Below are 26,732 nucleotides of genomic sequence, written 5' to 3'. Positions count from 1 at the left end.
TGACGTTTTGAGGGCCAGTAAGACGTTTCCCCAAGTTCCCCAACTACATTTTCGAAAACAGCGCTAAGTTTGCAATGTATGACCTCTTCCATGATACTATATTTTTTAATAGGTATACTATAGTGACATATTATTAGGAAGTTCAATAGTTAGCTGCGCAGCGAGAAGTTGATAATAACCAGTACCCTTTAAGTTAAAACCTTTAATGATTTATTCTTGTCTATGTAGGGCCGTGCAGACTATTCGTTACTATTTGGTCGGACCAAATGTGGATGAAAGCAGCCAAAATTCGCGGTTCATCAGAGTTTCGCCCTATATCTCCCGTTGAATCAGCGTAGAGTTACAGCGCTTTACGGCTCCTGGTATTCTTGGGCGGTAACGCGGTTTACGTCGTCTGCTTGCTTGGCTGTAGCTTGTCAAGTTGTGAGCAGGGCCGGAAATAATAAAAAATTGTTATAGGACATGGGTCCAGTGACCCCCGGTTTGACTGGAAAATTTATAGGACATTGTCCACTGGAGTGTGCAAAAATGGTGTCGCGTCTCCATAGTCAAGGTAACAAAACTTCGGAAAATTTATAGGTCAAAATGTCCAGTGACCCCCTTAGTTTTTAAAAAAATTATGGGACATTTTAAAATTTTATTGGACAATGTCCAGTGTCCTGTGCTTATTTCCAGCCCTGGTTGTGAGAGCGGTTTATCGTATCGGATTTTCACTATGAATTTAAGCGAAGTAATAGAAAATATAGAATCTAAAATTAGATCTGATAGTTTTAAAGAAAATTTATGTAGTGTCGCCCAATTAAATTTACATGTGGAATTTGTGGAAAATTCTTTAAAATGCCAAGGAGAAAATCTTGGCCTTAAAGGATGTATTAAAAGGCTATGCCATATCTTTTTAAATATTTTTGATAAAATTTCAAATAACAATGGTCCCAACAAAAACCAACGAAAGACCCAAAAACCTTCGGAAAAAATTACTAAGACTCTATTAGACTGGTTCACCAGTATCAGAGAAGATTTTGCCTGTTTGTCAAGCTATTTTAACTTTTGTGGATTATGCGATAATTCTACGGACAAAAATGAAATGTTACAAGTAATTCACGCCTATGGAAAAGTCACCTATTCTGTGATTAAAAACTTCTTGCCTCACCGAACAAATATTCCCATGAAGAAACAAGAGAAACCTCCTGTGGACCTAAAGAAATTTCAACGGTCATTTCTAACTATTGGAGGTGGATGCCTTGGAGAAATCTGGAAGGTATCCAAACATAGAATAATTTACAAGAAGTATGGCATTCAGAAAAGAATTTCACGTAAGCAACTGCAGAAATCGAAAATTTTCTATTGGTGTGCTATGAACTATCGTATGAGTCAAGAGGAAAAAAAAGCTGTAAACTTTTCAGGTCTCCGAAAAAGAGATCGGGGTGGATTTTTTTACCAAAAAAAGAATTTCAACCGTATTTAAACGCATTGAATTTGAGACTGAGGGGAGTTTTAACACTGGACGGGATTAAAGCCCATGGACGAAATATAGCACAAGTAAGTTAATTAAACTTGAGATATTTGACGTCACATTTCCTAAAATTATTATAGGATGTGAGCAAAATAACCGGACATTAGCTTATTTCCTCTTCGTGAAAGATAATTTTTAATATTTTTAGGCGGCAAAAAACGAGGTTGAGAGAGACGAAAACTTAAAAGTTGAATTTCTGAAAGCTTGCTCCAAAATTCACCAAAACCAACCTCTTGTAAACCAAGAAATATTTTTCCATGAATGGCAAAGAAAAATGCTTCATGCAACAACAAATGAAGTTATTACAGCCTGGGATGCCAAAAGATCTGAAAAAGAAAACAAATCCTTGAAAGGTTGTGCTAGTCTCCGTGATAAACTTTTTGTGGTTTCAAATTCCAAAGGCAGTGAAAGGAAAGACAAAGCGCAGAATTTAACTAAACGTAAAACAAATTACAAAAAGAAAAAAAGTAATGAAAGGAAGAAAGAAGACACGGACTTAAAAGAGGCACCTAAACTCAAGGCCAAAGGGAAGCAATCCAAGACCAATCAAGCAGCCAAGTCGGCAACTACTCAACCAGCCAAGTCCCCAACTAGTCAACCAGCCAAGTCTCCAACTAGTCAACCAGCCAAGTCCCCAACTAGTCAACCAGCCAAGTCCCCAACTAGTCAACCAGCCAAGTCCCCAACTAGTCAACCAGCCAAGTCCCCAACTAGTCAACTAGCCAAGTCCCCAACTAGTCAACTAGCCAAGTCCCCAACTAGTCAACTAGCCAAGTCCGCAACTAGTCAACCAACCAAGTCCGCAACTAGTCAACCAACCAAGTCCGCAACTAGTCAAGTTACAACTGATCCTAGTCAAGGGAATCAGAATAGGTACCGTTCTTCACGGAGAATGACCTCTAAACCTAAATGCTTAAATGACTTTGATACTTAATTAAAAATTTAAGTTGGAGACATCTCACGCAAGTGGTGTAAAAACATTTAAAGATATTAATTTCAAAACCGCAATAGCTGGTGGAAAAGTAGCGTGTGCGGTTAAACTTTTCTGAAGTTTTCGCGTTAAACAATAACTCTGTTTTTATTTGTTTCAAAATGTTCCTATTTTCTTGGTAATATGTCCTTGGTATACACGTAAAGAACAATTGACTTTTCAAGTAATATTTTAATATTGTGATAAATTCTTGGCAATATAAATGTTTTACGCTTGTGGCAGAGCCACAATGTTTATTAATTGTTTAGCTACCTCAGCCTTAACACTACAGATTTTTTGAAAAACAATGCTTAACATATAAAGGTGTATCCCGATACCCTTTACCCGAGTGATGATGTCCATGTACATCTTCTTTTGTTAAAAGAGCTTTACGAGAGTATGCAAAGTTTAAACTTGTAATCTTCCCATTTGCGTTGAATTTGTACTGAGAAAATAGGCTTTCAACAGCACTGCCATTTAATCTTTTAGGCATCAAATAGTGGTCCGGGTATTCATTCAAGAAGTAGGTGGCAAGGCCCTTAAAACCAAACACCATTATCCGAAGTAGGTCCCATGTCTACAAATAATGGAAAGTTGAAATCACAAACTCTTAATTTTTGTTATGCCTTGAGGACTGTACGGTTCGTACAAAATTTTTGGATTGAAATTCCCTGACTTTTGCAGGTTTTCCCCGACCATATTCTACAAATTTCCCTGACCATTTTAGGCCTATTTTCAAATACCCCTGGACGTTTTAGGCCTATTTTCAAATTCCCTTTCTTGTTCGAACCCTGGATAGGGTGTGGCTTACCTGCCACGATATGAATTCTTTTCCGGGATACATTACATTGAATTTTGAATCCCTGCCTACAGATATATAAACACTAAAATCAATTATAATGTTACTGTAACGTAGACATTAGCCGCAGATGTTTTGTCAAGCCAATGCTACACTAAAGCACATTAATAGTGGTTTAAACTTACTTCTTAGGTCTAAAAGCCATTGTTTAAAATATTCCAAACCCTCCTCAATGTTTAGCATAACTCGGTCGTCAAAGGATTTCAGTTTCTGGTTTGAAAGCATTCCGCTTTCAAAGAGCAAGTTTAGGGCTTTCAAATAATTGTACGTCGCCATAGTCTCATTGTGGTCAGTAGGTAGGGATGCATTGTCAGGATTTGCGTGTTCGTACAGCTCTGCTAATACATCATCTTGCTGTTAATCAATTAAATATAATTAGAATGGAACAATTGCTACTATGCGTTACCAAGTTGAAACTTACTTGCATTATTTTAGCCGGTTTAACGTTAAGTTTAGTCCAAGAGTCCCGAATTATGTATGATTCTAAGAGTTTACGAACTTGGCGTGGAATGTCTTGATCCCGTCTAGAGTCTTCTCTCTTTTTCATATCAATAATAGTTTGCCACCCAAAGGATATTCCATTATTCTTGAAAGCACGAGCACCAGAATCCTTCGATGCGAATAGTGCATTTATCAGATTTTTAAGCTGAAAAGGAATTTATTTTATTTGAGAATATATATTATGTTATATATTGTACCTGGTGAGAAGGACATATAATCCAATATATTTTATGGTCTAGACGAAATGGATTATTGAAACATGGCTTCACTTCGATGTCAACATCTCCAGTGCCAGGGTTAATCTTCACGCCATAAGCGCCGGAATAATTTTGTGTCATCTTGATCAAACTCAGATTTGAACTGGCACCATCACAAAGGCAGGCAGACACCTTAAAACCAACCGCGTGTAGAGCACTAAGAATCTCCATTAAGCAAGCACAAATAAAATGGGCGTTGGTTGACCCCTCTGATGCAAAATATGGACAAATTATATCGTAGTCAGATGTTAAATCACGCCATAAAAATTGAAGCATGTAGCCAGCTTTAGGGATAGTTTGTTCAGCGCTTAGCTGATCATAAATGTCATCTAAGGTTGCTAGCTGATCAGGAGACATGGCTAAGCCTATCAATTTATGAGTTTTGCTATTCCAGGCTACTTTTGGCGCGACGTTTACTTCATCAAAAATCAGAATTCCGTCTCCTTTTGGCTCTTTAAAGCCTTTAGCAACTTGCTCTTTTGCATAATCATCATAACATAGTTTTTGGCGTTTCAGTCTATCCAAATTTACCCCTGGTTCTACCAAATTGTGAGCCATCTTAGCTTGAATACTTCTCCAACTAGGCAATTTAAGGATCTTGAAATTTTGCAAAGCTAAATAAGCTGCCTTGCTTCTGCATGCCAAAGCTTGAGCCACTCGGTAGGTGATGGCACTCCATCGGTTGCTTGTCTTGCCAAACGCTAAAAAGTAGAAAAATGTCTTTACTCTCCATAAGTGGAAAATTAACAATAATAATACAATTTTGTTGTTGGTCTTTTTCAAAATCAAGTCTGTCTTTTTCTTCCTGGTGTTTAGTCTCATTCAACCAAACCTCTTGCATTTTATTCTTTATTTCAGCCTCATTTTCGTTGTTTGATGGTAGCTCGGACATTAAATTTTCTAGTTCACCCTTGAAATCCCTATTTATAATCTGCGTAACCTCAGTCATTTCCTTGCTTTTTTTTACAGATAAATTTAACTTCAATTTTTCACACTTTTCTGTAAGTTTAACATTGACTTGAAATAGCCGAGCTTTTCTACATCTCTCTTTTCTCCGACGGATTTTCAAAGACTTTGGTGACAAATATTTCAATTTTTATTTGGAAGTTGGTGAAGTTTTCTCTTTCACAACAGAACTGTCCTCATTTTTAGTACCTATCAATCTTTCTGTTTTTCTTTTAAGAAGCGTTTTACAGTAACGGGAACGATAGTTGCATTCTTGGCACCGGTAGTTGCCAGTTTCGACATCAGCCGTTGGGGCAGTTTTAGGAGTCTTAAACCAAACAAGGCATTTGACTGAACAATAACGTTCCATGGGGTATGATAGTTTCTGGATACCTTCTGGGGTAAATGGAAGCGCATTTAAACTATTAAGTGATTCTTCGGTAAGTCCAGGGCAGTAAATAAAACTATTATCTAAAAGTTGTTGAAAAATGTCTTGCATTGTGTACTGTTGGAGGAAATTATCAGCATCAAGCAGTTGGACTTGGGCTACGCAACCCTTAAAGACATGGAATACTGATGCTTGACCATTTTGCTTAACAATAATTTTCACCGGATCCATTCCACACTCTGCCAGGAAGCGATCCTTCCGAGTCACTTCCAAAAGCAACTAAAATTTTTAAATTTTTAAAGAAAAGATTTATGTGATTTACATTCGTTCAAATATATTGAGCTAACAATTACCTCATTTTTAATTAGATCAGTCTTTTCTGCAATTACGAGGCATTTATTCTTATCTTCGTTAGAGAGAAAAGATCTAATTTTTGAAAATACATCGTTGCCCCCAATTTCTGAAGCCAAAGCCTGTAAACGAAACTATGATGTGATCATGATTCTAATTTAACCGAAAACGAATTAAAACACACAAATTAGTAGTAATTAAAGTTAATTCATGTGCTTAATCGGATGTTATTCAAGAAAGAAAGAATTGTTTCAATTTTTCATAGGTTGTAACCAAGGCTTAGCTTTACCTGAAGTTTATCTTCAAATAACGCCTTCTTCTTAGGAACTTCTTCTTCCGTAATTTCAGGACAAACACACAAATGACCTCTTTTTTGTAAAATATCATATTTTACAGTTGTTTGGACAAGTTTTGTCCTATAATCCGGGCCAAACTGAGAAGAAAATTCCGCCGTTGAACGCGCCTCCATTTTTTTTTACTACTCGAACCCCTGAAGGTCAAAACACTACTTTCGCGAGTGACGTCGCGCGAAGTTGTTAGTCCATTACAAAGACCATAGCGAATAAGTGTGCTGTGTACTCTTTGGAGAAACTTTGATGAACGTGACTTTTAAAGGGCTCCTTCGGACCCTTAGACACATGGCCCCGCGGATTTCCGAGCCCCCCTACCTAGCCAGAGAGAGGGAGAGTACTGAGGAAGATCGTCTATGAAGAGGGGATGGAAATCCGCGGGGCCATGTGTCTAAGGGTCCGAAGGAGCCCTTTAACATTGGGTCTATGGGCTCTTTCATACTTTCCCCCCTCATCCACATTTGGTCGGACCAAATAATTTGGTCAAAATTGACGTTTACTATTCGCACCGACGAATCGAATAATGATTTTCAAAATTCTAGAATACCAAATAATGAGCTTCGAAAAACCGACTATTCTATAGCGGATAAAACCACGAGAAAATGAATGTTTTTAACAGTCTATTGACCAAATTATTTGGTATTCGCAACCAGTTTTTGAATTTTTCTGTTGATTTTGTGAATTTGAGGCCGCTGTCATAGAGATAGAAACATAAATGTGATGCTCCTATCCCTATGGGCGCTGTCATAGTGTCCGCTGGACCGTGGCCCCATAGATGACGCGACACAGCCTTAAAATTCTGACGTGGCTACTGTTATTAAAAGTATTACCCGCGTTCACCGAGTCGCGTGATCTAGGAGGCTATAGCTGGAATCAGCCACTCAGTCTTTAGAAGTTCATAGACAAGAATAAATCATTAAAGGTTTTAACTTAAAAGGTACTGGTTATTATCAACTTCTCGCTGCGGAGCTAACTATTGAACTTCCTAATAATATGTCACTATAGTATACCTATTAAAAAATATAGTATCATGGAAGAGGTCATACATTGCAAAGCGAATAGGGATATATTGACAACTAACCGAATTTTGATTAAAACAAGTTGGGAAAACCAAAATATTACCTCTCCGAGTCAAGAGGTCTTCTACTACAAACTTATTTACCTAGATATGGAATTATTTCTCTTTTTTGAAGTAAAAATTTACGAAATATTGAAGCAGTATTCCAAGCATAGCGAATAATACAGTAAAGCAGACGACATTTTACATCCAATAAGGATAAATCTTGGACACATGGAAATAAGTCAATGGGGAAAAGATCAGGAAATGAAGTCTACGCTTCAGCTGTTTACCGTATATTCTGATAGCTACATTCACAACTGGTTTGCAGTGTAAACACTAACGTCTCGTCTAGTTTGCCAACATGAATGTTAACATTAAATAACACCAAAGTTGAATTGTAGCTAGACGCACTAATAGTCAATGCGCACCATAAAGAGAATAAAAAGTCTGTAGCTACTACCCGTTTACCATTAGCCCTTTTACTATTCTAATTGCCACCATGATCTTTTCTTCTATTATAAAATCTTAACCTGATTATTTAATAGTGTATTTAACTTTCGGCTCACTCTGAACCGTTGATGTCTCTTCATTTCAGACACGAAAATCAAAGCCCAAAAGTTTACTTCACCTCAGGCCTCAATTATTTACTCTTTGTTTCACTAAGCCTATTGCGGATGATACTTAATATACCCGCCGAAGTCTAGGTCATAGTTTTCTTCATGAAATCACTAAACCAAGGATTATTCTATATACAGATGTAGTATAGCTTAAGTAATATATAAACAGCCATTTCAAACAACAATATTAAAAAAAATCTTTGGAATATCAAAATGAAACAGAGCTTTAAAGCTACAAAAGTACTAAATGCATCATAATTACGAAAAATACTTCCACATATTCACTTTATATTATGGAAAAAGGGAATATTATGGTTCTGTATGATTTCTTAACACATCAACACAAGGCTAACTGCTAACGCGACGCACTAGTGTAACAATGGACGGACACACACAGACAAAAACATAGACTGCTTTTTAACTCTTTCCGTATTAATTTTGAGTTGAGAAACAAGATTATCTTTAATATTTAAATAAATATAACTATTTTTAATTATTTTAATCTTCAATAATTAACATTAATAATAGTTAAATCGTTTAAAATAAAGTTATACCTATTATCATCTCAAACTTTGCCAATATTGACTTTTAAAGTGAAGGGTACCCCTCTTGCCCGCTTTCTTCAAATTTTGGGGTATATATACGATTCGTTTCCATCATAATAGTAAGGAAAAAGCGCAATTGCGAAAACCTTTGGTGGCGATCCCACCTTAGGGAGGCTAGACGTTTCTCGTAACCCTAGCTGATCGCCGCGTATATCCTAAAACCAAACGATGATAATGGAGTAGAAGCCAATGAGACAGATTGGTGTCTATGTGGAATAGACGGAAGACCAGTAGATGGTGGTGTTTAGAAGCCAGAATGTACAGACTGGTGTCCAAGTGGGATGGACAAAGACCAGAAGATGGTGGTGTTTAGAAGCCGGAATGTACAGACCAGAAGATGGTGGTGATTAGAAGCCAGTATGTACAGACTGGTGTCCAAGTGGATTGGACGAAGACTAGCAGATGATGGTGATTAGAAGCCAGTATGTACAGACTGGTGTCTATGTGGGATGGACGAAGATGAAAAGAAGGTGGTGATTAGAAGCCAGTAAGTACAGACTGGTGTCCGTGTGGGATGGATAAAGACCAGAAGATGGTGGTCTGAGAACTCAAGTAGAGGAGCCATTTCCGTGACTGTGAAAGCAGTTCGGAAATGGCGAACACGTTTGTTCCGATTTGGAAACTGCGAACGCGGTCACGTGGGTGTAACAACAGACAGACAGACAGACAGACAGACAGACACACACGATCGTTACACAACCTCTCCGTGACATACGTCACTCGGAGAGGTAATAAAACCTTTGATTCGTTCAAAAATAAGTTTTCAGCCGTTCAAAAGTACCTTTCCGTGTCCCATTATTTATAAATTTGAAATTTGGTAGAATAGTTTTATAGAAATTTTAATTTGGTCGAATTTTTGAACTTCACACTATTTGGTCAAATTATTTGGTCATTTTCCTATTCCGAGCCGAGAGATGGCTCCCAAAAACACTGCTATTTGGTATTCGACGAATACCTTAAAAAGTACTATTCGCACAGCCCTAGCGCTAACTTCAAAATGTCACTTTTCCGTACAACAACCTTTTACGTCACTGTGACGTCTCAAGCCCATCAAGAAAACAGCGATTTCCTTGAGATTTTCGTTACTGAACGTACCCCACATTCACCGCCGTGATCCGTGAGCATAGATATAGTAAAACTATAAAGGGTCTAGATCCACTTCGCTGGCTTAGGCTTAACGAAAAAACGCGGAAGGGGCAACGAGCAGACAGCCGCTATTTTCTGGGGGTAGCCGTATAAAACGCCATCTATCGGGAACTTTCGAAACTAAATTAATTGATGAGCTTAGAGTAGTGGCACTCTATGTTAACCCCCTATAGGGCATAATAAGTCAAACCCTCGGAGATGCCATTACTCCATTTTATACGAGCTAAGAGCAGAAAAACGTATTTTATAAATTTTACACCTGTAAAATCTTTTAAAAAACACTTGGAACTTGTATTTCTACTTACTTTCGAGGAAATACCACCGTTGGTATTATGCCCTATAGGGGGTTAACATAGAGTGCCACTACTCTAAGCTCATCCTTTAATTTAGTTTCGAAAGTTCCCGATAGATGGCGTTTTATGCGGCTACCCCCAGAAAATAGCGGCTGTCTGCTCGTTGCCCCTTCCGCGTCGACCTCCCATTGAATTGTGTATCTACCCTTTTAATATATCTATGTCCGTGAGTGACACCGTCCCTGTTCTTGAAGTCTCAACCCTTTTTTTCGTCTGCTCCACGTTCTGTTGTGAAAACCTTTTTGTAGACGCGGTCCGAGGAAAGTACGTTGGATCTACTCGGAACTTGGAAGCGTATTAAAACGTTATCTCAGAGTTTAAAATTTAAGGTAATTTCGATTTTCTTAATATTATGTTTTAAAACGATATCTCATCCTCGAATACTTATGGATAGTGTCATATTGGCCATGCCTTTTTGGCTGAGCAATTAATTAGACCACTTTTATCGCAGTCCTATGATAAACTGGTTAGATTACTCTAATTAGAATGCTGGGGGATTTCCCCATTTTTGCATGGATAGCCATCTTTCCTCAATTAATGTCAATGTGGAGCATTTTCATAAGATATTTATGTTATTTCAGCTTTAATGACAATCTAGCTCAGTATCTGCTGTTCAACACGTACACTGATGTAAAATTTGCAACCCGATTCAAATTTCGATCAAAAAGATTGTTGGATGTTTATGTGAGAATTAACCGGTATGCCCAAATCACTTATCTTACCGTTACATTGTTTAAATTCATAATTGTGATTTAAAGTATCAACTGTTGATTCAATAGGGAGAGATGAAGTTTAAGTGTGAACAGTGCGGTTTCCAGACAGGAATGAGCTCAGTCTTCAAGAATCATAAATTAATTCACAGTGACCAGCGTCCGTACAAATGCAATGTTTGCGATTACCGTACCCGAGCACGCTGGAATTTAAAGATGCACGTATTGACGCACAGTGACGAGCGTCTGTACAAATGCGATGTATGTGAATATCGCTCCAAAACACGCTTGGATTTAAAGAAACACGTCGTGACTCACAGTGACGAGCGTCCGTACATATGCGATATATGCGAATATCGCTCCAAAACACGCGTGGATTTAAAGAAACACGTCTTGACGCACAGTGACGAGCGTCCATTCAAATGCAATATTTGCGATTACCGTACCCGAACACGCGGGAATTTAAAAAAACACGTCATGACTCACAGTGACGAGCGTCCATTCAATTGCGATATTTGCGATTATCGCTCCCAAAGGCGAGATGTTTTAAAGATACATGTCACAACTCACAGTGACGCACGTCCGTTTAAGTGTACGTTTTGTGATTTCGCAGCCAAATTAAAACATGTACTAAGAAATCACATTGCTAGACTTCATCCGTTAAAATCTCGAATTGGACGAAAAACTCGGAAAACAGTTTCGTTAAGACGGAAAAGCGATAGCGATCAATCAATCAACGTTGCAGACTTTGCGTGTCCATTAAAATTCAAAGCAGACGACAAACAGGGACGAGTGACAAATATAAACGATGATTCTCTCACTGAAACTGATCAGTCAAAACAAGTCGAAATTCATTCTGAATCAGGTCCTGATGAACCCGGAAACGCGAGGAAGTCTAAATGTACTAATTCAAAACATATCGGTTCCAACATCAACCAAGTAATTTCATTAGATACTTCGCCTTCCAAGTGCGAAGTTAACGCCGTATGTGAAAGTCCAACCACAACTTCCAAGGAAGTAAAGGAAGAACAACAACCTTTATCGAATGATAATGTTAGTTCAGAGTTTCACTTAAATCGTGTCAAATTGGAAAACGAAGCTGCAACGCCTCTCCCAGTGAACGAAGTGATTTATTGCCCAGATCCTAACGCTTCGAGTTTAGAATCGAGTGTAAAATGGGAAGAACCAATTAATCACCTGAAGAATGAGTTCGGTTTGGATAACGATGAAAATCAGTTTCCTAACACACATTGTTCTATTATTTTGACAAAATTGGAATATTCAGGGAATTATGTTGGATGCCATTACATAAGAATGAAAGAACCACCTTATCTTTACGGGGCGATAAAAGTTAATTTGAATAATGTCATTTAGTTTCCTTTTGACTAAAGAGTCTATGTATGTTTTCCAATTGATTAATTTCGTTAGAAACTTTCTAACTGCCTCAAAATAACTCCGTTTAAGAATGAATTTTTATGGATATTCTGTTCCTTCTTAACCTCTCTGTTTGGTAAAAAGCAGTTAAAACTTTATTGAATGTTTGCAAGTGAAAGCTGAACGTATGTAAGGAAATTGATTTGAAAATTCGCCTTTTTATTAGAGATTTGTATTAAACCTTCAGGAAAGTTTGTCCTCTTTAGTTTGTTAAAATCAGATTGTGAAAGATAATACGGGATAATATGTTAAGATTGCGTTTCGAAGGGTTAAAAAAAAGAGTTTAACATATTCCATAATATATCGACAACTCGATGTCATCGATGTGAAAGTTTTAAGTCTTATTTGACTTAAAAGTACTGGATAATAGAAAGCCTATTAAATGGTATTAGTGGTACATGGTAAGGCAAAGTCGAGGAGATAATGGTAGCTTTCATATACCCATAACTTGAAGAATTTTTCAAGTCTAACTTCCCTTATTGTATAATCCGAGTTTTGATCTTTAACTGAGTGTGTATCCCAACGTCACCAATGACGTGGTACAAGTATAGATATAAAAGGGAAGGACGAGTATGTTAAGTGCTGAAGAATAAAAATGTTATTCACAAACTTTGAGCCATTGCTGCTTCAGTTAATCATTATACTATAGTTTTCAGAACGATAGTTCTAGAGTAACAAACATGTCGATAAATTTTGTATTCTCTAGCCAATGTTCGTAAAAGTAAAAATTCAAGTTGTTTCCTATCGTATGATTTAGGCAAACAGTATCCTAAACTTATACGTGGCCTGTTCAGATATGTTAATTTTTGGGCCGGCTCATCTTCCGGGTTTCTAAATTTCCACTATAAACTTTCAAGCCGTGTTTATTGTATTTTTACAACGTATGCACGTATGACTGAGGTTTATTGAGAATTAATTTAACACGCTAATCCTCGTCCGTTAAGGTCATAAGTCACATTCACCGCTATAGCGTGGACAAAGTACAAAGTTAAATATCGGTTTTTGAATTGGTCTAAGTAGCATTATTGTTTACCAATATATATAATGCGATACCAACCAACCTGAAAATCCTATTAACATTAAGTCTATATGTGCGTGTCTTGTTAATAGTTCAACTCTATTCAGTAATGACCTCTGCTGTTTGAGTAAACAGGTTTAGCTGTGTTTCAAATATAACTCCGTAATGCGAAGCTGAAAAAAGGACCTAATTTTTCACAGCTACAGCGTAAACAAAGTCGAAAGTTAAACTTTTGGGATAGGTTGGTGTTTGAATTGGTCTACGTATTAGAAATATTTATCAATACTTTATGCGATTTTAGCCAACATGAAATTTAGATTAACGTTACGTATTATAAATATTTACCAATACTTTATGCGACTTTAGCCAACATGAAATTCAAATTAACGTTAAGTCTAACTATACCCCTGCCCCGTGTTTGTACGTAGTTTTAGATATGTTTCGAATAAAATCGGGTATCATTGGTCGTGCTTCATAGTTTAATCCCTTCCACCCTACACTGTCAAAAATAAAGGTACTTTGAAGGTACTATAAAATACCTCCGCGACCTTTTTAGTACCCATGAACGTAGTCTATTAGTTGTCTCACAGTACGGGTATTAAATGATTTCGAAAGGGGTATTTTGGAAATATAAGGTATATAGTGAAACCTTTTAGAGTTTCAGCGCTTCTGGTGGTATGTTATCGTACCCTGGAACTAGAAAAGGACTTAACAGACTCCTTTAGAGGGAGTTTTTAGTTCCGGCGTGCTGATTTTAACTAACACTACTAAAGTAAAATACATGATATAATACTTCTAGCCCAAATTCTCTAACACTAACTGTTCATTTCACCAGTAGCACTAGTAATGACAGCGTAGAAGAAATCTCTGTTGGAATATTAATAATAACCATAAAGATTAGGTTCGGTAGGGTAGAATAAGGTAGTGGTTTTCTACCCGAGATTTCAATTTCAATCTCAAGTTTCCTAGCTAGTGGTTTTTCTTAAATATTTAATTACATATAATTAATATTAATTATTTTCTTTGACAGCTATGTACACTAGCATACGTTACATCATTTAAAGGCAATACAATTATGATATAAGGCATACATAGTTAATATAAAGGTTTGAATCCGAGCTTACGCCTTCAGTCGCCATTCAAAAAATTTACATGTATATGTGACCCTGAATTACCTTTACACTATAACAGTATCACACCTTCCTTAACAAGGGGGAGCTAAATGTAGAATCGGGAAATCTTGAGTGGTTGATCCCTTGCTTACTATGCGAACTCTCACGACCCCGCAAGCCTACGGCGCAGACACTTAAGGCGAGATGGAAGGCAAAATTTTACCCTCATCCCGTAAGCCCACAACAAAGACACTAAAAGTTGAGATGGAAGGAAAATATTACTCTCGTGTCTTTCCGTCTCTTTTATATCGAAGTGGTGTATTGCTTACCATGTCTGAAAATGATGAAGTTTACCAGTTTCAAATGTGGCGCAAATATTTTTGATGGCGCGAAAGTATAATTTAGACCTGTTTGTGGGTTTTATTTGACACCTAACTTGGTAGCACAAAATACCTTTAAAAGTATATTTTCGAACCTTTTTGAGTGTTAACAGGTACCCTTTTCGGTAATAAGGAGTACCTTTCACAATTTGAAAGTTTTATTCCGACCTTTGTTGAGGTTTAAATGATACCCATTACGGGATCACAAAATACCTTATAGTCCTCAAAAGTACCTTCTTCAAGAGGTATTTCAGAGTACCCTTACACAACGGTATTTTGTAGTACCTATATAGGTACGTCTGGGGATGCATTGAAAAATACCTTTAAAGGTACTAGACAGTACGGTTATTTTTTACAGTGTACGGTATGTTGAGAGAAGCGGAGGCTCTTATTCTCGTTGGGCCGTTCAGCTAGATGAAAGGCCGTTCATTGTCGGACTGATGCAAAGGTTAACTGTTATACATTCCTTTCACATCTTTTATAAATACATGAATTCCTGTTTAAAAGTTCTTTAAACCATATTTTGAACTTACAAGAGTAAAGTTGAGAAATATAGGGATGTCTTCGCTGAATCCAGTAAACGATTCTACCACCACTATGCGAATTTTTGATGTAAGAAAGTTACTGAATACAACAACATAAATTTAAATATACTTAATAATAGTTTTATGTTTCCAAACGACTATGATAATAGTATCTTTCTGATATACCGCAATACAAATCCTGGGTTGACCGTATAAGTGCTCTGTTCAAGGCTTGCAATAAAACGTAATCCAATTTTACAAATTGTTACTAAATTTAGCACGATAATATTACAATTTAAAGAGAAATTAATGTACTCTTCCGCCGAGCGGATGATTACTTCTACTAGAGTCGTAATTTTTACTTCTCTGAGTAATTTATGTTATTACACCTCCGAGCCTCGGACGTTACGAAGTGGTTCTGTTCATTAATTTTAAGGCCTAAAGTTGCTTATCAATAAATTAAAGAGCAATAAATGCGTATCTATTTAAGTAAAAGATAGTCCTCTCGGCTCGGAGAGGTAATGATTTGGTTTCCCATCTTGTTTTGTCTGTGGATAATAAGTCGTCATCGAGGTAGGTAGGCCTATGGAAGCCAGAAAGGCAACCAAAACTACCTAGTTCAATAACTGACGAAGACTGAATTGATTGCAACTTATATATATCGAAAATAGTAGAGCCTGTAGAATTCTTAACTATTTCTTCCTCGTTAGGAAAAATAGGTGTACCGTAAACTCTAGTTAATAACATTTCAGAGTTATATTTGAGAGGTCAGACCTTCTGTCAATAGATTCATGGGAATATTGGCTTGACATGTTACATAATGAGGTAATTAACTTCATTTACCTTCTAAATGGACCCCGTATACTGAACTGTCCATTCTAATTAATAAACCATACAGAATGTTGACATGTTTATACATGGAACAGGAATATCGCACGAAAAATTTCAGGATATCAGATTTACGACCTTCTATTATGTCGAGAAAATGAAACTTCTGTCGATCAACCCTAGATCCGATTCGCAAAACATCAGCGGCAATTTTTTATTCTTGGACTTAACAGTAAGACCCTATCAGTAATCGTAGCTATTCATCCAAGAGACTGTTTCATTTGAAATCTTCGAAACGTTCATAGGTTAGTTTATTATTCTTATTCACATTCGTCGTAATATCGATGCTTTTGGCTATCGATAAAAACATTCGAAATTCGAGATGGAAGCAGCCGAGATATTGTTCCCGATTTTCTCTGACTTGGCTTTGTGAGGACGCGACACAAACCCTCTGGAAGATAGCTCCAAATATACTTTTACAAGGTAATTAAGTGTATTTAAAAGAACCCGGAAAATCGTAAAAGTTGAGATACTACGCTTTAAATAAATCCCACGAAGATATACTGTATATCCTTTTACATTTTATAAGAGTCGTTAATACATAGTTTCTACTGAAAGGTTTTTTTTTGTTCCCACAGTTTTGTCAGGCCGTTAGTGAGTCAAGAGTCAAGATAGTGCAGAGAAAAAGGGTAGCAGTTCAGTTTCACTCAGTACTTGACACACTTGACTAACATAAGGCCTTACAACACTGCACTGAAGTTTAAGCCTGGGAAAGGTGGAGGATTTGTCTGTAGCCCTTTTAGATACTAGATGTAGTATCTGAAATGTGTCGATTGAAATTTCAAACGACCAAAGAGTTTTTTGGCAGTGCCGGATTTTTAGAAACCCTGCCACACATCTTATCAACAAATTTTACAATAACCTTGGTGCATCATGACTGAAAATTCCAATTTTAGTCTATTATCTTAAGGTTTTTTTACGTTGCACTTGAAGGTGTACAATATTTATCATCTGATTAATATACTTCTTTTTAAGGATCACCTTTGATACCCCATGAAGGTTTAACTAAACTTATATATGGGCTATGGTTGGCGTGTTTGTTTTTTGTATCAAATACCATCTTGAGCTATCAGCAGTCCAACGTACCAACAAAGTGGCTTACCATAGATTCTTTAGATGATATCCTCTCTAAACCAAAATGCGTACCTCTGATGATCAAAGGACATTATTCAACTCAATTTCTTAAAGTGAGTTTATATTAAACACCTTTATATTTGACCATAGAAACATTTTCGTAGAATGGATTCATTGGAGGAGAATTGGGGCGTAAAGTGTACGAACAATCGAAAAAATTTGGAGGGATTTTCGACGATTTCCCCGATCTTTATTCGGATGTATATATGTCAATGTTCAAGTCCGGGGTAACCGAATTCGCCAAGACTTTTGTAGATCCTTTCGATTTTAACTTTGAACTCGGCAATTGGTTTCCGTGGGTCAGTACGAAATCGGATTTGTGTTATATAGGACAACATTCAATCCTCGAAACACTCATGGCAACACCCATTAGTCCTCGAATTTCCAAACAATGTGAGAAATCTTTGAATAATGGGTATGAAATATGTTTAAATCTCTTGATTTTGTAATATAATCATAATGCTCTTCATAAGTATGAGTGTAAAGAGTGTTTGCAACGACAATTTATTAAGAGGGGAAATTCAGACTCAGACAAAATGCGCGTAGTCCCCCGTTCCTAAAACGGTACTTTGGCGTTCCCCGCTTACCATTGTTAGTGCTTCCCCTCACGACAAGAGAGCGTATATTCTCACGCATGCGTTGAAGCCTCCTTGCTCTAGACTCATGAGCTTGATTATAATTTTGAATATCCCTCGTTTCCAACAACGATCACGTGAGGCTCGCCTTTACCAACGGATTGCGCGTCGAAGTTGCGCGCCACTGTATGTGGTATCTGCCTCGTTTTTTACCTCCCCTCTTATGCATCATCCTTGGGGTTTGCTACCAGCAAGTTTACTTTCTGCTAGAGTATTTCTCGTAAAAGGATATCTCCAGGTATGTTGCAGATTCGACTCAAACACAAACCATAGATTAGTGTATGGCATAAGGGTATGCTGCTATTCGGTTACGGTTTGTATGGAAAAACCTTTAAATGAAGGTGGCGCAAAAGTCTCTATAACTTAAGGCTCTTTCAGACGATCCAACTTTTTGACTCAGCTCGATGGATCAAAAGTTGTATCAACTTGCCCAACCTTTGAAGGGAAAGTGAAGTAAATCCTTCCTTTTCACACGACTAAAATTCTACGGTACAATGGGAACTTTTTAAGCGCCACCTACCTTGGCACTTACGAAATAACCCGCGAAAAAGGCTTTTTTTTTGTAATTCATTTTGATTGGCTGGCTGAAGAAATGAAACCAAAAAGTTGAGTCAGCAAAAATTGGATCACTGATCCAATTTTTCCTAGCCACCTTTTTTGGTGACTCAACTCATCCAGCTTCTATTCACACGATCCAACTAGTTGATTCAACTCGAGTTGACCCATCAAGCTGAGTCAAAAAGTTGGATCGTCTGAAAGAGCCTTTAGTCTCGCATGGACAATGCCGATAGTCCATGCTCCAACTGAAGAACTATACTTATTTAGAGTATTATTGGGTTATTTATCAAGTACTTAGTCGTATATGTTGTTAACTTAGACTTCGCCGGATCTTCGAAACCGATTCGTTTCGACTGGACAGGGAAAAACCCAAGTTCACTGAGAAATGGGAACCTGTCTTTTGGAAGCGACCAGAAGAGGATGAAACCCTCTTAGATTTAAATGAAGCTCTTGTTATTCTTGTGGCATACCTCGTAGGAATTTTCATCAGCTTAGTGGCTTTCATTTGTGAATGTTTAATTACTTGTTTATATTACAAACATCCGTTGCAGCAGCACTAACGACAAAAAACGCCCGTAAATTTGCATCGTAAAGTGTCCTTTAGAAAAATCGTAATTTGCTATTAATAGAACAAAAAAAAAAACATACCGTAGCTTGTTGTTGTGAAAGACAATACTGAACTCATGGGTTCTATTTCTTAAGATTGAAGACCTTTTTTCTCGAACAGCTTATTCAAACCGAAATTGTTTTATTTTACATACAAGAGGACGTAATTTTCGATATGCTTTGGTATGTGAAGCGGTGGTTGCATATTAGGTACTATTTTATAAAAATAATAAAACGTTCAAGTCCGCCCGCAACGTATCTTCTGGGAATAATAACTAATGCCGGCAACTTATTACACTTTGTAATGCAGCGTCGAAAAGCTGTGTCATAGTTTCCATATCTTTTACAATACACTATTTTCATTTACGTTTTGTGTTTTGTCTTCAAGTGTATCATTCGTTTTCAGTTATGGTGTCTGAGGAACGTCTCTTACTATTACTTATCGATATATTATATTTGTAAATACCTTCACTTACAAAATGTTTGTAACTAAGTATACTAACTGCTTTTCAGTCATTAACGCTATTAATATCCAATTTTCCTTTAATATATGAATGGTGTATATGTATCCACTCAAATCTGACGTCGTTGTCAACACATTTTCAATTATTAGACTTTTGCAAATGAAATTCCTAAGTTTCTTAGAAGGTTCCAGGTTGTTATGAAGCTGTAATTAATTTTGATATTATCTTGACGTTAAATTAACAGTTAAAACAGAGAGGCGTCTAAATCACACGAGTAAACCACTTCATATATTGATCCATATACAGCGTGGTCTTGTTATTTGTCAATTGCGAGAACCTTCCAACGGGTTCTATTTTGAACAATTACTTTAATGTAACACCAAACTAAATAATAGCAATACAATAAACATACCATTTCAAATTTAAATTTAGTATAAAACTTAACTTGGAAATGGTGTTATAAGAGTAAGAATCCGTATTCATGGTGGTTAATAGAACAACGTAGGTAGGACTACAGTATGAATCTACAATCGTTAATGAATATAAATATTTTTCATGAAATAAGAGCAACCTAACTTATAATTACACCTAAGACAGTTTATACGGGATTGGGGTTTTCTATGACTAGCTGTTTCCTTCACTCGTTAGACCGGAGAATTTCTTCTACAAAAGTTCGGGGTTAAAATACAGAAAAAAACGGAACATCCGGTATTTGGACAACAAAAACTTTAGATATGGCTCTAAGCAATACGGACCAAATTTGGCGGACTTGTAACGTTAAAGACCCATCTAACGTCTTTGGATCTACATATCGGATGTTCCATATTAACCCCAATGCCAAGCAGACGATACTACCGACAAAGAGGGAGTAATAATGTGAATAGGCGCGTTGTTTCGCTCCGTGGCTAAACTCGTCTCTCTCCGGCGCTGGCTCAGTCACTCGCCGCGGTGTCTACGCACATGCGTCAAATTTTGAATCCGGCTTTGAACTGGAAGTGGAAGGCTGGAGTTGGCGGTAGTGTAGTAAAATACGCCACTCGCGCGTGCGCGTTAGCTAGAATCAGGGAGTAAGGAACGTTAGAGGGAGTGTTGATCTAATGCTATAAAACCGTCATACAGTGGCAAATGGGAAAGAAAGTGGGGGGTAAGAATTTTTATCTCCGTTCCTCAATTTTAGCTAACGGGCAGGCGCGAGTGACGTCGTTTACTACCACCAGCAGAGAGAATTTAAAAATTCTCTCTGCCGCCAGCGCCAGCTTCCGCTTCCATCGACTGCTGCCCCACTCACTCTGTTCAACCAACAATCAACGTCTGTTGGGAGCAGTGGCGTCGGAACCGGGGGGGCAGGGAGGGCTCAAGCCCCTGCTATAACGAAATGTGAGGGGGCTGCGCCCCCTCACATTTGGTTTTTAATTTTCTTAGTTTGTATTCATTTAGGTACTAAATTTTAGATTAAAAATAAAAAATTCTATATTTTAAAACATACTGCATTACAAAAGATTGTAAAGCATATTTTAGCTATACTTTCTGAATTTCTTTAATAGTAGTCTCACCCCTTGAGAAATACCTTATGCATAGTCTCATTCCAGGTTAATATCCCCTTGCAGTCTCATGCCTCATCCCCGGTGAATATCCCCTAACACTCTCATGCCTCATCCCCGGTGAATATCCCCTTACACTCTCATGCCTCATCCCCGGTGAATATCCCCTTACACTCTCATGCCTCATCCCCGGTGAATATCCCCTTACACTCTCATGCCTCATCCCCGGTGAATATCCTAATCCTCTTAAGCATTTGTTTCATGTCTCATCCCCGCTGTATATCCCCTGAAAACTGGAACAAGCCTGTAGCCTCCTAAGTCAAAATCCGTTAGACCGTTATACATGTTGGTTTAGTTACACATTGACATCGTTATCGCGTAATTCGTGCCGTTAATGTTAGATGTGTGAATACACTGATTCACAGAATGTCTAAGGAACAGCTCCGCAGCAGGTTTGGGGCGTCATCCCATACATCCTCCTTGGTCTTCATCAGAGCCCGAGCCCCCCCAACTTCAAAACACTTCCGACGCCCCTGGTTGGGAGGAAACCGAGGCTTAATAAAAATGCCAAATTGTTTTTGTAACGGTTGTAGGAATGATTCAAGGTATTCGCTTAAAAATATATGAAAGGAATATCCTTCCACGCGTTTCCAAAGCCAAAAACCCAGATAGAAAAATGTAAAAGATGGATATTAGCTTGTGGAAGACCGATTTCCACTAGCTTCTATTCACTTTCAATAAATTTCAAGCTTTGGTTTCGGTTTGGGAAATGGTTTGAAAACGATATTTACCAGGTCGGGTCTTGTTAAATACTTAGGTTTACTTGAACAATTAAAAAACAACACTTCTTATAGTTAACCATGGCAGAAATTCAAACACGACCTTCCCCTTCTAGTTCAAAGCCGGTTTTTAAATTTGACGCCAGTGGCGCCGCCAGAGGTAATCGCGGTAAGCGACTGCTTACTTCAAATTTTGAAGGGGGCCTAATTTTGGAGGAAGGGCCTCATTTACAAAAATACGATTTTACTGAAAATATTCAAAATTTAGTCCTGGAGTCGCAGGTGGAATACCGCGGTGGCTATTACAGGTTTGGCCGACTTTTATCGCTATCATAATGGGATCGGGTTAGGTTAGTAAAGAATGTGCTTTGGGGATGGGGACCTTTAGTCCTACCGGGCCTAGAAGTGAGAGGCAAAAATACTTTCACTTGATCGAAACCTCCTTCTGGTAGGAATTTATTGGAAGCGAAAGAGGTAGCTAAACCGAGCACTTTTCACTTCGACCAGCTCTATTGTGTTACTTTTTTGTGTACTGATAAGGATCGTCAACGGGACGGCGCTGACTCGAGGATTATTATTAGAGAGTTTATGCTGCACTACTTTTAGTCTTCTACGGTGCATTTGTCCAATGCACTGTAGAACCTTACACGTATTGCAACTTAAACTCTCTACTGTTACTTCTTATTTCGAAATAGTAAATACGAAGAGGAGAGAAAGAGGGAGATAGAAACGCGCTTTATAAAATCCGCCGAAAAATGGGAAAATAGGTGGGTAGTAAAAACAATTTTCGGTACGTTTAGTTTTAGGACGCAAATCCTTTGCGCAGGGGGGATTGACCGCCTCGCCCAATCTCTGTCATACTCTACGTCAACTGTGCGCGAGAAAGCAGCGCTCAGGCACCGCGGTGCACCTTAGATTTACCCCCGTTTTCACCACGCATGGATCACGGCTGGGTAGGGGGCCCATACACAAAATACCGCTTACCCCGCAAAAGTTTCTAGCGGCGCCACTGTTTGACGCATGCGCGCGGACACCGCGATGAGTCCCCGAGTCAGTGCCAGAGAGAGACGAGTTTAGCCAGGAATGCGAACGAACGCGCCTATTCACTTTAACACTCCCTCTCAAGTCTCTCCTCCCTGCTAGAATAGAGTGAAAGAGAGATAAAAATTCGTACCCCTCCTTTGTTTCTGCTTCCATTTATATTACTGCTTCTTTAACTTTAGACTAAAGGCTCTTTTAGACGATCCAACTTTTTAACTCAGCTCGATGGGTCAAAAAGTTGTATCAACTTGCCCAACTTTTGAAAGGAAAAGTGAAGTAAATCCTTCCTTTTCACACGACTAAAATTTTACCGCCAAATGGAACTTTTCAAGCGCCACCTACCTTGACACTTACGAAATAACCCGCGAAAAAGGCTTTTTTTTGTAATTCATTTTGATTGGCTGAACAAATGAAATGAAAAAGTTGAGTCAGCCAACTTTTTTGGTGACTCAACCCATCCAGCGTCTATTCACACGATCCAACTACTTGATTCAACTCGAGTTGACCCATCCATGGGCCAAGAATAGTAAGAGGACTAGGCAGTCGCAAGCTTCTACCCGCAAACGATTTCGTCTTTCTAAAAAAACAGCCTTCCCGTATCAGCGGGGGTTAAAATAGGGGAGAAACCGGAATTGGGGTCAAGCGTTTCCGGCTACGGCCATCTTTGCGCGATCTCGGTTGGCCGTATTTCAGAGTATTTCCCTTTAAATATGGTGGTTTCCCGAATTTATCTTGTTTAAACCCAAACCTTGGGCGAATAATAGTTAAACAGTACGGCAAAGGATAAAGTTATGTATTCTAATTTTTCAAGAAGGTTAAAAATAAGCTCAGCGCTTTAACTAACTGTAATAGTGATATTTGCTACTTTCATAAACAGTACATGAAAGGTGTTGGGTTTATAACATTTCCTAAATTAAAAACCAAGCCTTTACTCTGTAAACAATTGGCTGGCTAAATTTAGGCTCAGCTACTATTAGGCCAATGCCTACGAGATAAATAAATAATGCCTATTTATCTCGTAGGCATTGATTAGGCCAAAGAAGATACACTCCCCAGGAATGGAAAGTGTAGCTTCCTCTAGTGTAAATTTTTGTCTGGCCCCTCCTAGTACGCTCCAAAGGCAAGCTCGGTTGACCGAGGTATTTCCGGCTACATTGAAATTGCATAGACCGGAAGTTCCTTGGTCAACCCAACCCCCAGACATACCTTCCATTCCTGGAGCGTATATTTTCTTTGATTAGGCCTTGTCACACTCACGCATGCGCTGAAGACTGAAGTTGGAATTATATTTTCCGGGTTTTTGAGCCACGTGATTTGACCCCAAAGAGTGACGAAGTTCCGGTTTCCGATAAATTGAGCCGATAGATCGCGCTACTAGTGGCCGTTTTTTTCGTTGGACGCCTTTTCGCGACCCTGCCTAGTCCTCTTACATTCTTGGCCCATGACCCATCAAGCTGAGTCAAAAAGTTGGATCGTCTGAAAGAGCCTTAACACTCCCTCTCAAGTCTCTCCTCCTCGCTACCGACAGCCCCTTTTGTAAAGGGCCTGTAATAGAGATGGTAAATCTTTATCTCCGCGTCTCCACTGCGCATGAATGATCCTACAAAAAGCCATTTCACCAAAACCCTCTCAGAGCGCTCTAGAGTTGTAATAAAAGAACAGTAGATGACATGCGCCATAAACAGGAATGTCACACTCACAGGGACGCAAACTTTGAAGTGACTCTGAAATTACCAGTTTCCCGTGTGATTCCAGTACCTTATGACGTCTTTAGCTATCTCACTTTCCGTTCAAGCGGAATTCGATACTGTCACGCAAAATATACAAGTGAACAATACCTCTAAAGAACAATGTTTACTTAGTACGAATAAAAGAATCATTATTTGGAAACTCTTGCGCAATTACACTTTTAACTACTTCTACATTACCAGCTTAGGCACACCTCTACCTTCAAACGAACACTTCTGCTAGATAAAGGCTCATTTACTTTTGGAGGCTATTGAAATGGTGTAAACAAGATGGGCACGCTTATATGTCTTACTCCCCATGTGATACAATTTCCTTGTTTTAGGTGAAATGTATGGAGGGACGTACCTCCGTAACTAAATGCTTTAGGCCCTTAATTTTTAACGTACAATATATAACAATATATATATTCTTTACATTTGGAGGTGATACGTATTCCTGCATAGAGTACAATTCTGTTTATCACAAAGAAAAAGCCATTTACGTAGTTAACGGTAATATATATTTGAAACATTATTTTATTCAGTTTTATGGCTATTGAATTTATATAATTTTAAACCGTAGCTGTCGTGCACATAGTTGTTGCGTGTGAGTTTGGATATTTACGAGTGTATATTGTTATTTACGAGTGTAGCCAGACAGGTTGTCACAATTCCCAAGCTTCGGTGGGCTGTCAACTGTTTTGAGCCCTACAAGTCTCCGGGACCCGATGGGGTCTTCCCTCTGCTTTTGCAGGAGGGCTTAGACCACATCGCCTCTCCGCTATGCAAGATCTACAGACTCTGAATTGCTCTCGGTCACATACCTCGTGACTGGAAACGCTCTAGGGTCATCTTTATTCCCAAGCCCGGGATGGCTTCCTATCTCGAGGCGAAGGCATTTAGGCCCATATGCCTGACCTCCTTCTTCCTCAAAATTCTGGAGAAGCTGGTGGACAGGTACATTAGAGACGAGGTACTTTCGGTAACTCCTCTCTCTTCTTCACAATTTGCTTACCAAAAAGGCAAATCCACTGAGACGGCTCTTCACGGCCTTACGAATTGCCTGGATAGGGCATTCGAGTTTCAGGAAATTTCACTGGCCGTCTTCCTCGATATTGAGGGGGCCTTTGACAAGGTCTCTAGCTCGGTTATTACTGAAGCTGTTAAGAGATTTGGCATCAGCGACACTCTTGGCCGCTGGATCAAGTCCATGCTTACCGACCGCGAGGTGTCGGCGTCCCTCCTTGGGGACTCTCTAGGGGTGACTACCAGCAGGGGCTGCCCTCAGGGTGGAGTGCTCTCCCCCCTGTTGTGGTGCCTGGTGGTGGACGAACTCTTGGGGAGGCTCGGGAGTGCTGGGGGCTGTAGCTGCTTCGGGTATGCGGACGATGTAGCGATAGTCTTTACCGGGAAGTTCCCGGATACTGTTACCACGCTTATGAGATCTGCTCTCTCTAGCGTGGAGCAATGGTGTCAGGCGGTTAACCTCACCGTTAATCCTGATAAAAACTGTCCTTGTTCCGTTTACGAGGAAAAATACTAAGGATCTGTTCAATGATATCTCTTTCTTTGGCCAGGTCCTGACAAAGTCCTCCGAGGTGAAATACCTGGGGGTGACCTTTGATTGCAGACTCACATGGAAGCCGCATCTTGATCGGTGTATTAAGAAGGCCAAGATGCTCTTCTGGAGGACCAGGAGCTCTGTCGGCAAGACTTGGGGCCTCAACCCCAAGGCTGTACACTGGCTCTATACTGGGATCATCACACCCATACTATCTTACGGGGCACTTGTCTGGTGGACAAGGGTCCGGCTTAAGACGGTGCAGGCTGCCCTGCGCAAGCTTCAAAGGCTTGCCTGCATTGGTGTTACGGGGGCCATGAGATCGACCCCAACGGCTTCCCTGGAGGTGCTCCTTGACATGCTTCCTCTTCGTCTCTTCATTGAGGAGGAGGCTGTCATGGGGGCCTACAGGCTCAACATTAGTGGCTGCTGGGTTCCAAGACTTTGGGATTACAGCCATACGAAGCTCTTTCGGGAGTACGCCGCACTTGAGCCGTCGCTAACGATGTGCTCTGACAAAACCGTTACCAGTTTTGATTTCACTAAGCCATTCAGCATCCACTTCCCCAGTCGGGCAGAGTGGACTAACCTGCTGCCTCTTGGCACTGAGGGTGAAACTATTTGGTTCACCGATGGTTCCAAGACTGATTCCGGCGCTGGCGCCGGCTATTACTGCCAAACCACAAGGGTCGGCTTTTCTGCTTG

The 26,732-nt window shown here is 39.0% G+C and overlaps 4 protein-coding genes and 1 long non-coding RNA gene across 9 annotated transcripts; 2 read left to right on the top strand and 3 right to left on the bottom strand.

Annotated features, from left to right (window-relative positions):
- Positions 1-278: 278 nt before the first annotated feature.
- Positions 279-2,840, top strand: LOC149587362 (uncharacterized). The gene is made up of 2 exons (XM_089863379.1): positions 279-1,539; positions 1,662-2,840. Exon 2 carries the CDS (start codon positions 1,788-1,790, stop codon positions 2,445-2,447), a length of 660 nt encoding a protein of 219 aa, XP_089719505.1. The 5' UTR covers positions 279-1,539; positions 1,662-1,787; the 3' UTR covers positions 2,448-2,840.
- LOC149587361 (uncharacterized) lies at positions 2,693-5,049 on the bottom strand. 2 transcript variants are annotated; one of them, XM_089863374.1, is made up of 6 exons: positions 4,860-5,049; positions 4,041-4,801; positions 3,764-3,988; positions 3,468-3,696; positions 3,295-3,350; positions 2,693-3,060 (listed from the first exon to the last, which is right to left on the bottom strand). In XM_089863374.1, the coding sequence occupies exons 1-6, from the start codon at positions 5,047-5,049 to the stop codon at positions 2,770-2,772; spliced, it is 1,752 nt and encodes a 583-aa protein (XP_089719500.1). In that variant the 3' UTR covers positions 2,693-2,769. The 2 variants fall into 2 exon arrangements, with proteins under 2 accessions (XP_089719500.1, XP_089719501.1); XM_089863375.1 differs by lacking the exon at positions 3,295-3,350 and having other exon boundaries at positions 2,892-3,060.
- Positions 5,043-6,292, bottom strand: LOC149587360 (uncharacterized). 3 transcript variants are annotated; one of them, XM_089863378.1, is made up of 4 exons: positions 6,074-6,292; positions 5,787-5,918; positions 5,256-5,712; positions 5,043-5,172 (listed from the first exon to the last, which is right to left on the bottom strand). In XM_089863378.1, the coding sequence occupies exons 1-4, from the start codon at positions 6,251-6,253 to the stop codon at positions 5,138-5,140; spliced, it is 804 nt and encodes a 267-aa protein (XP_089719504.1). In that variant the 5' UTR covers positions 6,254-6,292; the 3' UTR covers positions 5,043-5,137. The 3 variants fall into 3 exon arrangements, with proteins under 3 accessions (XP_089719504.1, XP_089719502.1, XP_089719503.1); XM_089863376.1 differs by having other exon boundaries at positions 5,075-5,712; XM_089863377.1 differs by having other exon boundaries at positions 5,075-5,712; positions 5,787-5,906.
- A 3,656-nt stretch (positions 6,293-9,948) lies between these two features.
- Positions 9,949-12,675, top strand: LOC149587359 (uncharacterized). 2 transcript variants are annotated; one of them, XM_089863425.1, is made up of 3 exons: positions 9,949-10,244; positions 10,497-10,613; positions 10,695-12,675. In XM_089863425.1, exon 3 carries the CDS (start codon positions 10,701-10,703, stop codon positions 11,997-11,999), a length of 1,299 nt encoding a protein of 432 aa, XP_089719551.1. In that variant the 5' UTR covers positions 9,949-10,244; positions 10,497-10,613; positions 10,695-10,700; the 3' UTR covers positions 12,000-12,675. The 2 variants fall into 2 exon arrangements, with proteins under 2 accessions (XP_089719551.1, XP_089719550.1); XM_089863424.1 differs by lacking the exon at positions 9,949-10,244 and having other exon boundaries at positions 10,435-10,613.
- A 5,619-nt stretch (positions 12,676-18,294) lies between these two features.
- On the bottom strand, positions 18,295-19,324 carry LOC149587358 (uncharacterized). Its single transcript, XR_016380296.1, has 4 exons — positions 19,211-19,324; positions 18,957-19,127; positions 18,779-18,864; positions 18,295-18,705 (listed from the first exon to the last, which is right to left on the bottom strand). It is a non-coding gene; the product is annotated as an uncharacterized LOC149587358 (long non-coding RNA).
- Between the last annotated feature and the right edge of the window lie 7,408 nt (positions 19,325-26,732).

Source organism: Phalangium opilio, unplaced genomic scaffold, assembly GCF_054372755.1.
Source record: "Phalangium opilio isolate 3A_F unplaced genomic scaffold, DU_Popi_V2 ptg001170l_1, whole genome shotgun sequence".
Classification (NCBI taxonomy): Eukaryota; Metazoa; Arthropoda; class Arachnida; order Opiliones; family Phalangiidae; genus Phalangium; species Phalangium opilio.
Note: the sequence above shows the minus strand (reverse complement) of the source record. Positions and strands in the feature narration are given on the sequence as shown.